Source organism: Cryptotermes secundus, unplaced genomic scaffold (assembly GCF_002891405.2).
Source record: "Cryptotermes secundus unplaced genomic scaffold, Csec_1.0 scaffold634, whole genome shotgun sequence".
Classification (NCBI taxonomy): Eukaryota; Metazoa; Arthropoda; class Insecta; order Blattodea; family Kalotermitidae; genus Cryptotermes; species Cryptotermes secundus.
Genome location: NW_019737091.1, coordinates 494391 through 510332, shown reverse-complemented (window position 1 = coordinate 510332; position 15942 = coordinate 494391). Strand labels below are relative to the sequence as shown.

Below are 15942 nucleotides of genomic sequence, written 5' to 3'. Positions count from 1 at the left end.
TAGCAGTAACAGTAGCAGAAGCAGCAGCAATAACAGAAGCAGTAATAGCATCTCCGACATCAAGAGAATTCATCTTACCAGGTAACTATGCTCTTCGGATTCTCTCTGTTGTCACCCTCAAGATATGTCTATTTCAGTTCTCCTATTCTTTTTGCATTCGCTCAATTACAATAAATACTTTAAATCCTGAAGATATATCTACACTTCATTTCGACCAAGGAGAGTGAAACCAGCCACGGAACGTAGGACCCGCGCTACAACTGACTCAATTTTACCTTGTCTTTTCGATAAATTGTCCAATTTTCACTCGTATTAAGTCATGGCGGCCGGTCACGGTAGCCGAGCGGTCTAAGGCATGTACTGTCTTCCCTCGCTTAGAAACCGGGATCGTGGGTTCGAATCCCACTCAGGGCATGGATGTTTAGTTTGTGCGTGTGCGTTTTTCTGTGTTTGTGTACAGGTAGAGGCCTTACGACGAGCTGATCACCCGCCCAAGGAGTCCTACCAAGTGTCTAAGATTTAGAAAAACCTAAGTGAACGGAGAAGTTCATGGAGGTAGGCCTAGGCCCACTGGGGCTGTAATGCCAAGGGGAAAAAAATTAGATCATGGCGGGTACTAGCATCACTGTATACTGTTTAATTATGTGCTATTTAGAATATTTTTGTGTCAGTGTTCTTATTCTTCTATAGTTTCTCTGTAACTTACTTAAACTTTTACTTATATCTTCTTTCAAAGAGTGTGATATTGTAAAGACTATAAATTTTATCTCCTTTCTATTATTTTGTTTTCTATCACTATTTTACACGTTTCGCGGTTTTATTCCTGAAATTCCACAATTTTTGTTTTCACGGTTGAAATTCTCACCTTAAGGCCTGTTATTAGCTAAATTTTGAAGCTTGTTAAATGGTCTTTGCAGACCAGCCTCTAATTCGTTATTTATTATTGTTATTGTTAATAATTAATTAAAGCGTGTGATATGAAAGTTTATGCCCGTAGTGGTGTGGATCATGCCAAAGTAATTGTATTGTAAGTACTAAAGGAAACCCAGCAAACTCAGCCGGGGAAGACGCTTTCAGAGCGATTCATACATATTTAATCGGTTTTGATTCGTACTCTATCAACGGTTTTTGCACTCCATGATCTACTCGCAATTAACTAATGCACTCAGTACAAATCAACTTAAATATGTCTTGATTTAAAGGTTCTAGTCCTCACTGGTGTTTTGTAATTTTAAAAATATAATAGTAAATTGCTAGGCACAGCCCAAATATTCCTTTTAGTCAGTTTCAGATACGTCTAAAATCGTCCATAACAACACAGTACACCTGTCCATAAGGTTGAATGAAACAAAAGAAGAATTTGAAACAAACATTCTTTAAGTTGTCGACACCATGTAGCGACCAAGGCCAGGGTGCAGTTTTCATTTTAAATGTTCATAAAACCACCTAAATACGTACTTCGTAGTTAAAGTAAAAAAAAAAAAAAAGTAAAACTATCCCTGTAACAGGCCGTGAAGGCCCATAGGGTCGTGAGACGTTGAGGGTCCCACATTATCTAGACAATCGGCTCACAGATGGCGGTAAGGTTGTCAGCCTTACGCGCCGGCCGTGCTTTACTACCAAGGATAATTATTTATTTAATTCCTGGTACTCATTGCTGTTAGAGGCTGAGTCTACCCCAGGGCCATAGTGCGGCCGGAAGGATTAGGTCAATTGAAAAAAATCAATTGGCCTCATCGGGACTTGAACCCGCGACCTTCCGGCTTGTAGCATAGTTCCTAAACCAACTACGCTACCGCTTGCCCCGTACTTCTAAGTTATCAACTTAAAAGCAAATTAATCCAAAATATTATTTAAAGCAGTATAGTCTTCTGGTTAGTTCGCAGAAGTGGCCCAATTTTTGAAATCATAGTCGGGATTCATATCCAAGTACGCAGTGCGGATTGCCCAATCTAGCTGTTTACGGTCTTGGAAACTTTCCGGAAAAGAACTACGAAGAATCGCTGTTATGAAACTCTTGTCTAAACAGCTGCTTATTCCTGAGTGAGTCTTCAAATGCTACAAAACCATATGAATATTTCATTGGTCTAATAGAGGCCCCCAAAAGATAAACGCAAAGAAGAGGCTTTAACTAACTTCAGATCTCTGAAAATTTAAATAATAGAGTAGTGTAACAAAAAGAAAATCTTATAGTATTAAATTACTTTTCTTGCAACAGATTTCAGCTGACATATTTAAAACAAATCTTGGATAAAGTTGTTATTTATTTTGTTAAATTTTCAAAGTATAAGCAGGCTATAAGAATATGTGAAGTTAGTTTTAGCCAAGTAATGAAGGATCCTTGGTGAAATTCAAAGTTAACATTAAACGCAGTTACACATTTTTGGATTTAATTACAATTAAGCTGAGTTGTTTATTTTATAATAATAACTGCTCTGTCTTATTGATATTGCTAATTTAGATGTAATATCCAAAATTTAAAGTAACACACAAAGTCTATGATTTACAATAGCAGCATAAAGGTAAAACCTGAAGTTCGTATGAACGAGGAAACGGGAGAGCAGAGCCTTTGGTGTAACTCAGTGGCTACGAAATTTAATTTATCATTGAATTTTGAAGCAAAGCCTATGGAGAAACTCCTTTATGATAATCTACAAGCAAGCTCTTAGTCCTATTATTTCCAAAGATAATGTCTGCGTACATATTTCGAAAATAATAATTGCATTTTAGTCCAAAATATTATTGATTCATGATTCAAAATTGATGACGCTGTAAGTTGAGAGCCGGAGCTGTAACTCAGTTTGGAATGTTGTTATTTGTTACTGGATATACAGGGTGATTCAGAAAGATGGACACAATTTCAATTGGCTATATTTCCTGAATTATATGTTGCATTCGAATTCTGTAAATTACACTTGATTATACATACATGGAAGTTTATAGATGTTCAATGTGCCCCCCCTCCTCCGGCTGCATGGATACCATCTAGACGGTAGCTGAATTCATCCTACACTCGATGACAAATATCTTGCGTCACTGAGTTCACCGCAGCTGTGATACAGTTTCTTAGGTCATTCAAATTTGTGGGAAGAGGTGGTACACGCCACACAGTTGTTTGCGATAGTCCAAGTTCTCTACTAGCACTACGGGTTGACTTCATTGGGCTGCGCTCACAGTTCACTCGAATGCACTCCACGTTCTTCTCCGATACACATGATCGGCCCGGGACGCAGTGATGGAGGGCACTAGCGGTAGTACTAGAAACTTTGTAACATCCTCTTTCAAATGTACTTTACAGAATTCAAATGCAACATACAGTTCAGGAAATATAGTCAATTGAAATTGTGTCCATCTTTCTGAATCACTCTGTACTGTGGAACATATAGTTCATTATTTACCCAAACATTGTGACCTAGACTAACTGTAGGAACTATAAAAGAATTGTCTGTAATATGGGCTCAGCGAATGACTCACCGATCCGAGGAAATCGTACCCGAGTTGCACAGCCAGAAGTTGCGCGACATCTGGCCCTCCTTCCAGACGCACCATCCACTCGTTGCTGTAATGCTGGGTTGTCTCGTGTCCGTGGTGCCACTCGAAGGCCCAGCACCCACCGAGCAGCAAGACGAGTACACCCAACTCCATCTCTGGCGACAGTAGTCGGTTCGCTTGACTACCACGACGCCGTCCGGGTCAAATCAAATCACAGCACCAACAATTACTCTCGTTTCCTTCGCAGCAACTCTTGGATTGGAGAGGTTGCCAGCGGTAGGAGGGATGGGGGAGCAATGTAAAGAGAGGGAGGCTGCACTGAAAGAGTAAGAAGTGGGTACTAAGAGTGATAGGAAAGAATTGAAATAAAAATCGAATGGAGGAGGGAGAACTTATTTTGTAGCTGCAGAACGTGACAAGAATTTTATACCAAAAAGAGTTAATTCTGATTTATTGCCCGAGAGTGAGATTAATATAACTGGGAGCTTAGGCTGTCCTAAACTTCTCTGTTAAATCTGGCAAGTGCTTTTTCTGCAGGCAGTCACGTCTCATATCTAAAAGTACAGCATTATTCATTTTATAATTTAGAAGAACGAAAAAACAGCAACAATCTGTTCTTGTGATTTTCCATTCCTTTCTTTTATTCATTCTCGTAACATAAAGTTGTAAACATATAATCCAAGGCTAATAAGGAAGATATGCCACGCATAGATACAAAAATGATACAATTCGCAACAAATTTCCAAGCTAAGGGAATAGAGGAATCACTATTTCACACACCGTTCAAGTTCTACAGTTTTCCATTCGATTCATTTGATGACATTACAAATCAGTAATAGCGAATGAAACTCTTGGCCAAAATTTTATCATGAGAAATTTGAGATTTTCGCGGTGGTGATTACGAAGATTGTTGTCTCCCGAGATGTCTTCTTCTTCATTTTCTTCTATTCCTGTTGCTTCCACTTGGAGCATAAGGCATCCGTGAAACGGTTCGTTTCTTTTCAGTTTCTTAATCTAAGACAGTCAGTAGGATTCCTGGGACAAGGGATCAGCCCGTCGCGAGACCGCTACCTAACAAACAAAATAAGCACAGACATCCGTGCCTTGAGTGGGGGTTGAACCCACAACCCCAGTGTTAAAGCGGGTGAAGATTTTTTTGTCTTGGACCGCGCGGCCACTGTGATCGGCCTCCTGAGATGTTCCACAGCGTAATTAATAAATTGTCAATAATCTTTCGAAGCTATCCGGTGTTCTATATTCAGGGTAGAAAAATACGATGAACTTGGAAAAAGTGGTATGAAAATCATCAAAAGGTTTCACAGAAACGTTACTAAAGATCTACCAGACTACACGGCATAACATACCAGAAGACATTAATAATTAACATATGTACAAATAATTATAAGAGATAATTTTATAGAGAAAATAAACTTACCAGAGTTGTTTTAAAAAATATTATAAAGCCATTCATAAAAGTGAAATATGAATATTTACTGAGCGAAGTGTTCATTATTTTGTGTTACAGAGTAATTTCGAAACTTGGTTCTATTTGTATTCTCTTTTAGATTACTTCCCTCATTTTGGAAAAAAAAAATGAAGTAGCCATACGCGATTACCTTGCTGTCTGCGTGTCTTTGTATTCCCCCTTTTAGCCTTTGAATGCCTGAACCAAATTTTATGTAACATGGTAACTACGCCCATCTCAACGGCATACTTCACAAACCCCTCCCTTCAGTCTGTGTGTCTGTATATATATCCCCCTACGGTTGCTAAGCAACAGGTCGGCAAAAACGTTACCCCGGCATTGAATATACATATATAAAAATAGGAGAATTATTTCACGCGTATATTTCTATGCGGTCCGCGTTGTATCAAAGGAAAGTTGGCGGTTAGTTGATCCCAGAACTTCCTGCTTATACATGCACCTCTCCCGGATTTTGGTGGTACGTTCGGACCTGGTATTCATGTTGAAGTGTTTCTCCTCCCGAGCCGTTCATTCAGCCGCTAGGGAAGCTTCAAATTTGGACGATGAGCAAGAAAATGTGCCCTGAGGGGAAATGTGTGCAGGAATTCACATCATAAGCGAGATTCGAACCTGCGATCTCTATTTACGGTTGGACAAAAATTCATTAGTTATTGGTTTAAAATGAAATTGTTGTAAAATTCTGAAAATTAGAGAGGCCTTCCTACTCGCATTTTCAAGCATTGGTCAATCAAACAAATTCTGCCCCCAAAAATGTAATCAGTCTGCAACATTCTCCTTAAATGTACGTGTAGTTGCGACAAACCAGATTTCGGATATTTCGAAATTATGCTGTAATGTTAAATATATAATTTAATTTAAGAGACATATTTATTACTTGGTACGTATTAATAAAAATACATTCGTGAGATCAGAGTAGGGTGTGCAAAATGAAATAGAAAATCTAATGAAGCAGTGCTTAGTTGTGGTTCTGTTATTACATATATTTGCTTAAAAGACAAATAAATATGGTTGCATATTTATAATAAATTTAACTATGAATAATAAAAACTACATAGAGTCAAATGTACACATGATAATGAATCATACACTAGAAATAATGGGGAGCACGCGGTAGCTTATTTGATTCAGGTATTATGCTACAAACTGGAAGGTCGCGGTTTCAAGTCCATATGAGGTGGAATTTTCAATTTACCTAATCCTTCCAGCCACATTATGGCCCTGTGGTTGACTCAGCCTCTAACAGAAACGAGTACCAGGAATCTTCCTGGGAGACAAAGAGCGGCCGGCGAGAAAGACTGGCCACCTTACCGCCATCTGTGAGCCAACTGTCCACAAAAATATGGGAGCCTCAAAGTCTCACAACCCTATGGTCCTCCACGGCCTGTTGCAGGGATAGCTTTACCTTTTTACTAGAAATATATGCAGAGGAAGGGTCCTGGCCTAATTTTAAGATACTATTCCAGTATTTGCTTAAAATAATTCGTAGGAATTACGGAAAACTTCAGCCAGGATAGCTCTGTATCCACGACGAGATAGGATCCGAGCATCTGCCGAATACAGACCAAAATCCTTATCACTTAAGCTAATTTGCTCGGTATAAAATAATGGTAGGAAAAGCAAGTGGAGAGAGGGAAAGAGCGAGAGAGTGTATTACGTAAAGTGGGATGTGTTTTGTGATTGGATAGTGCTGGACGTTGTGTCCTGAACTCCATGCGTCACGTAGGGGGCGCAGGACATTAGTTACTGTCTCTGTAGGCGATACTTTATTGCTTGCGAAAAGACTGGCAGGATGATCCGTTTAAATACTTAACGTCGAAATTAACTGGAGGGTAAGCGACGCATGTCGCAGCGTTGCCCTCCGCCCACTTCTGAGTAATCTTGCGAATGGTAGTCACATAGTCTGACACTAACAGTGCAGAATGGGCCGCGCCATAGCTCAAGCGGTTAGTCGCTGGCTTCCCACCGCGACGGCCCGGGTTCGATCCTAGGTCTGGTCAAGTGGGATTTGTGGTGGACAATGTGGCGCTGGGGCAGGTTTTCTTCGAGTACTTCGGTTTCCCCTGCCAATCTTCATTCCACCAATTGCTCCACAATCACCCTCTCCTATCATCTGGGGCTGGTACAATTGGCCAGAAGTGGCCGCAGTACACGGGACTTTGTCCCACCCCACTAACAATAATAAAAATACATAAGATACAGAGAAATGCGAATGTACATACTTGCCAGAGTCGGACTCGAAATCACTAACCTAATTTTCGAGGGATATATTCTGATCAGCCTCGATTTTTTACAACTGTGATATATATTAGGAGCCGGGATAGCGTAATTCGTATAGCGACTGGCTACGGGCTGGACGACCAAGGGGTCGGAGTTTGAGCCCCAGTAGGAACAAGAATTTTCACTTCTCCATGTCATCCAGACCGGCTCTGGGGTTCGTCCAGCTTCCTATCCAGTGGGTACCGGGGGTAAAGCGGCTGGTGCGTGAAGCTGACCACTCACCTCCAACTAGTGGCTAGGTCAAGAAATGTGGATCTATAAATCCACTTCCCCTTACGTCTTCATGGCATAGTGCTTAATTAGTTAAGCAGAGGAACAACTTTTATGATTTGTATATTGGTTGGCGTTCTCGATGTTTGGATTAAATTGTGTATGTGATTCTAGGTTATGTAGCGTCGACTAGGTGTATGACAGACGAATTGGAAAGGATTTGAAACGAACCGGTCGTAGCCTAATCTAGGGACTGACCCGGATTTTCCTGGAGGGACAAGGGAAAACTAAGAAACATGTTAATGAGGATAGCCGGCGACTTGTCCGAGCTCTGAACCGACGCCCTAAAGATTCCAGAAAAGTTACATCTACGCCAATACACTCAGTGAAATTAAGCAAATAATTAACCAAATGGCAAAATGTAAAGTTGTCCCTGTGCTCAACGAATTAAGCACTATGCCATGAAGGAGTAGGTGGAAGTGGATGTATAGATCCACATTTTCTTGACCTCGGCACTAGCTGGAGGTGAGTGGTCAGCTTCACGGTCCTGCCGCTTTACCTCCGGGGAAAAAAACCACCGGTACCCATTGGATAGAAGGTTGGGTGAACCCCAGAGACAGTCTGGACGATTTGGAGAAGAGAAATTCTTGATTATACCGGGACCCGAACTCCGACCCCTAAGTCGTCCAACCTGTAGCCAGTCCCTATACCGACTACTCCACCCCAGCTCATAATTAAGCGAAGAAATTACTTTATGCTTCCATAGACTGAAATATTACAAATTCATTAATATCAAAATATTATTACGAGAAAAATAATTCGTCTAATTTTAGCAGTATACAAAACAAATTGGCTTCCACTTAGGAAAGATGTTTCCTGGTTGAGTTTAAGAATCCCAACAAGAAAACATACACACAATATGAAATAAGAAAATCTTTTTTATAACGTAATTTTAGGTACATAGGCTTATTTAATTTTACGAATAATAACTTATCATGAACATGCCTAACGGTAAATTTTCTGTATGGAAAGTTTTAGGAAGACTTGGCATTTGATTTATTAAGGTTAATAAGATTTCATGTTCCGTGACCCGGTTCTCCCTTACATGCAGAGCCCTCTGTAATCAGTTTTTATATTTGCGTGTGCAAAGAAAGAGTGTAGGGTAATTTCCATGACAATAAAGTTCAGGATTTATGAAATTCATATATTACTGAACTTCAAAATTCCGAATAATTTAAATTAACGTTAAAATCTAGTGCAGTATGAATGAAGCAGAGATTGTAGGATTTGAAGTTATCACATCAGTGGTTATGAAGTGTTCTGTCTTCTTGGATATAACGCCGTGCAGTCTACTGTAATTAAACCCACGTTTCGGAGAAACATATCGCCACCATGTTCAAGGTTGAAGGATAGGCTAAGCAAGGAACAGCGTGAATCAAGTAGAAAAAGGAGCTCTGTTATTGTTTAACTGACTACACGGAGATAGACAAATGATAGAACTCTACAGTCACAACTTATTTGATAAACTGTAGAAATCTGGTTATATATGGGGCGAATTAAGTTAAGTTACGCAGAGAAATGTTTACAGAAGTCCGATATAACTTCAGCAACAATATTCCGAAACCCACTGTTACCTTGAGTTCTACTGTCTCCTGATATGTGACGCCGTAGAGTCTGTTAAATATTTACAGAAGTTTTGGAGGTACGAGTTTACTTCTTCTTCAGAGTACTCTTCTTTCCACAAGTTGGAGATAGAATTTTCTTCCGAAACGTCGGTAAACATCTACCAGACTAGAAAGCGTCTCTTCTCACAAGACTGTAGTGCAAGTTGGGATTCATAAGTCCACAAGATAGAAAATCAGCTAGTACGAAATACTCATTGGTTGAGAAGTTATCACCGCGCCATTGTTGGCAAGCCTGGCTCTTCTACAATAATGTATATTTTTTTCTATGACGACTGAATTCCAACTCGAAGCACTGCATCGAAGTATGTAAAGGCTACACATTGTTCTAGTCACCCGAAATCCAGTGGGTGAGTAGGACAACCCTTGCTCCACAAAGGTGAAAAATTCTTACTACGTGGGGTGAACATGACTCGGCCACAATTTCAGTTCGTGTTACTACCCTTAATAATTATTCCACGGTTCAGATATGTTCGTGATACTTGGGAAAGCTTTGATGCATGGCTAAAACTTCTGCTTTCAAAGATAACTTTTGGAGCTTTATTTATATCTTCTGCCTTCCAAAACTATTCCACTGTAGGTCTGTCATTGGAAACTCCATAGAAAAATTAACTCAGTTGAACATTGAAATTTTTAATTTCACAGAGATGGCCTGTTCACACGACACAGTTCACTGGTATAGAACAGTCCTTGCTAAAAATGGATTTGGCCCTCAGAATACGTGGCAACATTTTAAATTCCCTAACGATGTCAATTAATTGGAATTCAACACAGCATGTCTGTCTGAATGTAATGTTAACGTATACAAAGGTTCAAAACGTGCCTGTTTATATCTTAGTCGAAAACACCAACCCAAAGACAAAAAATTATCTTCAAACACACACTTCTATCCCTGCAGTATTTTTCCTTCAACACATTACTCAAGATCCAGAGAAACATTGCAGATAACAGCAGCATTGACCCTGCCACCAGTAACGTTGACAGGAGATTCTTCTGAATCGGCCTTATTCGCCAGCTGTTCGGACTCACCCTGATTTACCCTAACATCACAGTCACTATCGTGGCAACCTTGTTCAGCTAGAGTTCACGAATAGAGAAAATACTGGACAACTTCGGAAGCAATGGGCTAAAATCGAGCCGGGTTTATGACATATTCCTACAAAGTAGAAAAAAGTCAGAGATAGAAAAGAAGAAGGGGAAAAAGAACNCGTTCCTTCGAAACGTCGGTTAACACCACATATATACGGTGCCAAATCCCAGAAGACTGCTTTCTTCATAGTCACCGCCGTGAAAACCTCAAATCTTACAAGAACAATTTAATTGTATTTTAAATTTGAGTAACATTTTGTAGGATACAAATTCTTATTCAAAGACATGTAGATAATTTCCAGGTAAATGGAAATAAGCCTAAATATTTCACACGCGGTTTAAATTCTTTTTTATAGCGAGCGTTTTACATAATTTGGGTTTTCTTTATTTAGAACATAGAGTAGATTCCGGTTAATTGGGACGCATTGGGACCAAACTTCTTTGTCCCAGTTAAACAGCTGCCACAAATATACGAAGTTGCAAGTAAAGGTTTAAGAAGATGTACGCACACAAGACAAGATCCGGCCACGGGGTTCGATCACGTGATTTAATGTTAATTCTTTATTCAAACAAAACACGTATACGAAGAATTACTCGTACTCTTAACACACATATTAACTCTCCACGCTTTTATTATTAATAAACGTTCCAGTGATTAAACTGTCATCCAATATTTTCAATCGCATAAGCGGCGAAAATTTTAGTATCTGATAAATAAACTGATAAAAGTAAGCAAGCTTGACTTCATACCGTGGGGTATGTTATTATGTGTACACTCATGTGTATGTGTACACTCATCACAACAAATCCTTTTAAATTCAGTAGCAGGGGCGCTTTAATTTACCAACAAGATACAAGCAACACATCCATAACATCAGATAAAATATGAACGACGCTTAATATACAAAACATTTGGAACACGCACAATGGATGTAGAAAATTTGAAATAATACGGATATTTTGCAGAGTACATTGAAGGAAACTGACATAAATGCTCTTTGTAGAACTTTACGTACACAAATGAAATGAGAAAGGATTAACCTTAAATGAACAACACAGAAATTAAACAATATACTTTCCGAACTCGCAAAGCAGCCTCCTATCCAATGAGTGCCGGGGGCAAAGCGGCCGGTGCGTGAAGTTGACAACTCACCTCCAACTAGTGCCGAGATCAAGAAAACGTGGACCTATACATACACTTCCCCATACGTCTTCATGGCGTAGTGCTTAATTAGTTAAGCATAGAGACACCTTTATATTTTATTAAACAAGAATTAAGCTTGAACGGGGGAGGGGTACAGGATGTGCTACAGATCATAGAAATACCGTTTTCTGGAATGTATCGCAGTGTAGTCTGGTGGAAGTGAACCGAAGTTTAGAAGGGGTATACTGCCTCCAAGCAGCGAACAGAGTTTGTTTTTTGCTTGGTTGTTATTTCCTCGGTTTACTCTTCGAAACTGAGGATGGAACAGTAAATTCCTCCGAATCGTTGGCAAATTTCGACGAGACAACACGGCAATACATTGTAGTAGAAAGTACTCTTAAGATAATTTTAAGCCATATAAATTATTGTTTCACTTCGAAAAAATAAGAATTCAAGCAAGGCATTTACTCTGCATAGTGATTTATTTTAAAATTTTAGATTTGGAATTTCTTGTGATTTTCATTAATACGAGAGAGTCATTTGCTACGTTTCGGCAACGTGGGATTTCCTAATATACGAGAGATATCCATCCAGCCCGCAGACATTCATCGTGAAGTGGACAATGTCGACAATGCGGATACGTCTCTCAACCATCCTAGGTCAGGTACTTTAGCAGTCAATTTACTAAATGAAGGCGCTTCACTTTAGCCGATCTGTTCCCGCCTATCATCAGAATTTTCAATCTGAAATATCTTATTAACACAAATTGCATTTGATAATTAATGATACCTCAGAGTTCTAAGATACATAGTTCATAATTTTATTCAACCCTTTAAAGACTCGATTTCTTCTAAATAATATATAAAATTTCAGTTCGTACCTCGCAGGAAACACATTACCTCTTCACTTAAAAAATAACCCGCTTAATGCTGTTTACGGAAGTTTTCGCTGTTTTATGTGAGAACCATAAGAAGAAACACAAAAATACAATTCGTGGGCAGAATGTAGAAATTTAGTGTGCTAAATCAGGAGGTATATATAGTAACCACCGGGGTTTAAAAGCTTTAATTAATATGTATTATCTATAAAATTGAACTATCAAATCAAATCTGTCTTAACGTTCATCTGAATTTTATCAACTGCACAAAATAACGGTAGAAGTCGACGTAACCGTGAAGAGGACAATACTAAAACGGATTGCAAGTAAATAGGGTGAGATCGCGTGGGCTGGATTCATCTGACTCAGGATAGGGTCCAGTGATGGGCTGTTGTGAACATGGTAATGAATTTTCGAATTTATTGACAAGAAATCTGCTTCATGGAGTTCGTTATACTCGTAATGTGCGTTGCTCGACGGTCAAGTTGGTGTAGCCGTAAAACTCTACATTTGTATTTGGGAGGTCCTCCGTTCGTATTTTAACTGGGTTGCCCGACATATTAATCAATTCTTTTGTACGTTCATAGCTTTCTGGAAGATTACACGTGGAGTGCCTTGATATAGGTTTTCACTGCTTCTTTCCTTGCCGTATAGTCATAATTTTTTTTTCCAGTCCCTATCCACACTATGCAAATATTTCAGTGACTATTGTAGCGTTAGGTAATCTATGAGATAGGCTATCAAATCCCTTGTAACCTAATCGGAGCGGCCGCGCCATAGTTCAAGCTGTTAGTCGCTGGCTTCCCACTGCGGCGGCCCGGGTTCGATCCCGGGTCTGGTCAAGTGGGGTTTGTGGTGGACAAAGTGGCGCTGGGGCAGGTTTTCTCAGAGTACTTCGGTTTCCCCTGCCAATCTTCATTCTACCAATTGCTCCACAATCACCCTCACCTATCATCTGGGGCTGGTACAATAGGCCAGAAGTGGCCGCAGTATAAGGGACTTAGTCCCACACCACTAGCATTAAAAAAACCCTAATCGGCTCTTACAGTATATTCCGTTTGAAATTTAAATATTTGCGGTACAGCCTCTCGTAAATGTGTATATTGTACGTAGTACACAGCACATAAATCCGTCATTAGATTGAACACAGTCAACCTTTTTATTTCTTTAGGAAATTTCCCTTAAATTTGCAGAACATGTTTCACGTACTCATTGCTCTGTGATTACTGCTGTACCAGTGACAATACTGAATCTCACCATTTCACTTTGCGAAATTTACATGAATAATAATGATTTTTTAATTTAAATTTAAGTTACAAGGAATGCTACATCCCCGATTTAATTATAACATTCAGATTATCAAGTTCAAAAGCCGTTTATGAGACTCTACAATATAAAACACTAATATAATGTATGAATTGTTTTATTTATATTACACAGTAGCGTACTTGGTTGAGACATTACGCTACAAGGCGGAAGGTCGCTAGTTCCATTCCCAATGAGGTTATTAGATTTTTCATTTGAACTAATACTTCCAGCCAGCCCTGAGTTCAACTCGGTAAGCACCAGGAATCTTCCTGGGGGTAAAGGATGGCCGGTACTTAAGGCTGACAACCTCACCGCCATCTGCGATCCGATTATCTAGAAAATGTGGGAGACTCGACGTCTCACAACCCTATGGGTCTTCACGACTTGTTACAGGGATAACTTAATTAATGAATATGACTAAAATTACTTAATTTATTTGGAGAACCAATACACGTTTAAAATACATCTTTTAATATGGAGTAACTGCGAACTAATTCGGACAAAAGTGTGACACAAAGGAATAGACATATACTTCATACATCCTAGTGATACGAATATATTATCGGAATATATGGGCATGAAACATTAAATGGGCTTAAGACTCGATAGGGGATTGGGTAGTAACACATGAGTCAGGTTTATGCGACCTGAATGACTCTCTTCTCTAGTACTTTACTAGACGTTTTGAAACCTATAGAGACAGCTATTTAGAAGGAATTTTATGAGTTGAAATCTAATCTGAAGTATTTCTTACGATATTGGCCTAAGAGCGTTTTGCTAATACCGTTCTTGTAGAGAAGGAAGTATTGAAGTTCACTGGTATACAAGCTTGCTGACATGTACGTAATAGTGCTGTCAATATAGAAGCGACTTCTCTCTGCTTCTGTGAGATTCGATGCACTTCGATGATTAAATCTCCATCAGATATATTAAATCATTTTAAGAAGTAGCTACCGTACAGGAGAGATTGATTTCGAGTTCCTAGAAATGGCACGCTTTGTCACAATAACGTAAATTCTAAAAGCAACTGTAAAGGATAAAAATTATTCTTTTCAAAAGCAATTTCCACTACTTCTTAAATCTGACACAGATAAATAAAAAATATGCATTGGATCAATTTGTCTCCTAAATCGTAAATTGTAAATTGTGGCGGGAAGAAAGGAATTTGATAGAGGCTATTTAAACTTACCTGCCTCTTATAAAAATATAAAGCAGGAATTCTGATATTGAAATATATTTACAAGAATTTTGTTCTCGAAAAAGTTCGTTGGGTAAGAACTGGAACTTAGTTCCGATGTTCCATATGAAATACTGAGTTACTGGATATTGACTACAGGGTGTTTAAGATAAGGCGACAATAATATCAGTTTCTGAAATGTACGAGACAGGAGTCAGTGCGAATGCTAAATATTTTTACACTGCTTTGTGTACTGTTATAAGCCAAAATAAATTTAAATAATTCATCAACGTTCCATCAATATTACAGCGTGAGAGGCTGTTTACTTGCTTAATTTAACACAATTGAAAACATGACATATTTAGATATCAGAATGTCATTATCAGACATAGTAGACATCGGTACAGTGATAAGGTTTCTTTTTGACAAGACTATACATAAATTATAAAATTTTATACCGTGTCGAGTAAAGTAAGTGAAGTAAAAACGTGTTTTGTTGTAGACCATGTTCTAATAATTCCTGTATGCAATTCAAGATTTGTAATTTTTCTAGATCAGGTATAAAACTTTGTAACTTATCAAAACATACAACTGTTATCAAGGCAAAGGTAAAACATATCTTCGTTTATATAGATTGTACTTGAATTTGGAACAACCTGAAATCCTTGAATTTCACAAAAACATTTTTGAATCTTAGGTTGCATCACAACAAGTTATTACCTCGTTTATTTTACTAAGCACAATTTAATTTCTTAGAATAGTTATATGTACAGTCAAGTTTAAAAATCGCTGAGGAAGTTTAGTAACATAATGTCTGAACAAACGCATCTGAGCATGACATTGTGATATAAAAATACGTCGGATTATCATTTGCATTAAAATAAATAAACAAATAAATAACACGTGACATTGCAATTTGACTAAGTTCCTGTGAGTTGTTTAAATGTTTTTTAAACATTTTTCTTTTAAATAGAGATTTCACTTTATGCACTCGGCACAAAGCTACATTTTCTCTCTTTCTCGCTCGGTTTCTGTGTGTATTGGCGCTGGCTGTGTTTCCAAGCAGCAGAAGTTGATTCTGCCTTTCTTGCTTTGTCACAAGGGTCGTTTGTATAACATTTCCCTCTCTACTGTCAATATTGGCTCGGATCAGGCATCATAACCCACTCTTCCCTTCGACGGTCTATTGTTTTAAAACCT

At 38.7% G+C, this 15942-nt stretch overlaps 1 protein-coding gene across 6 annotated transcripts in view; it reads right to left on the bottom strand.

The window, feature by feature from the left end:
* LOC111870149 (neuroendocrine convertase 1) overlaps positions 1-15942 on the bottom strand; it is a 94602-nt gene that overhangs the window by 77470 nt on the left and 1190 nt on the right. For 2 of the 6 annotated variants that reach the window (XM_023862199.2, XM_023862194.2), the window contains exon 2: positions 3475-3810. In XM_023862199.2, the coding sequence (XP_023717967.1) occupies positions 3475-3645 (171 nt within the window). In that variant the 5' untranslated portion in view covers positions 3646-3810. The remainder of the gene's footprint in view (positions 1-3474; positions 3811-15942) is intronic. The other 4 variants (XM_023862195.2, XM_023862196.2, XM_023862197.2 and 1 more) reach the window with 4 other exon arrangements.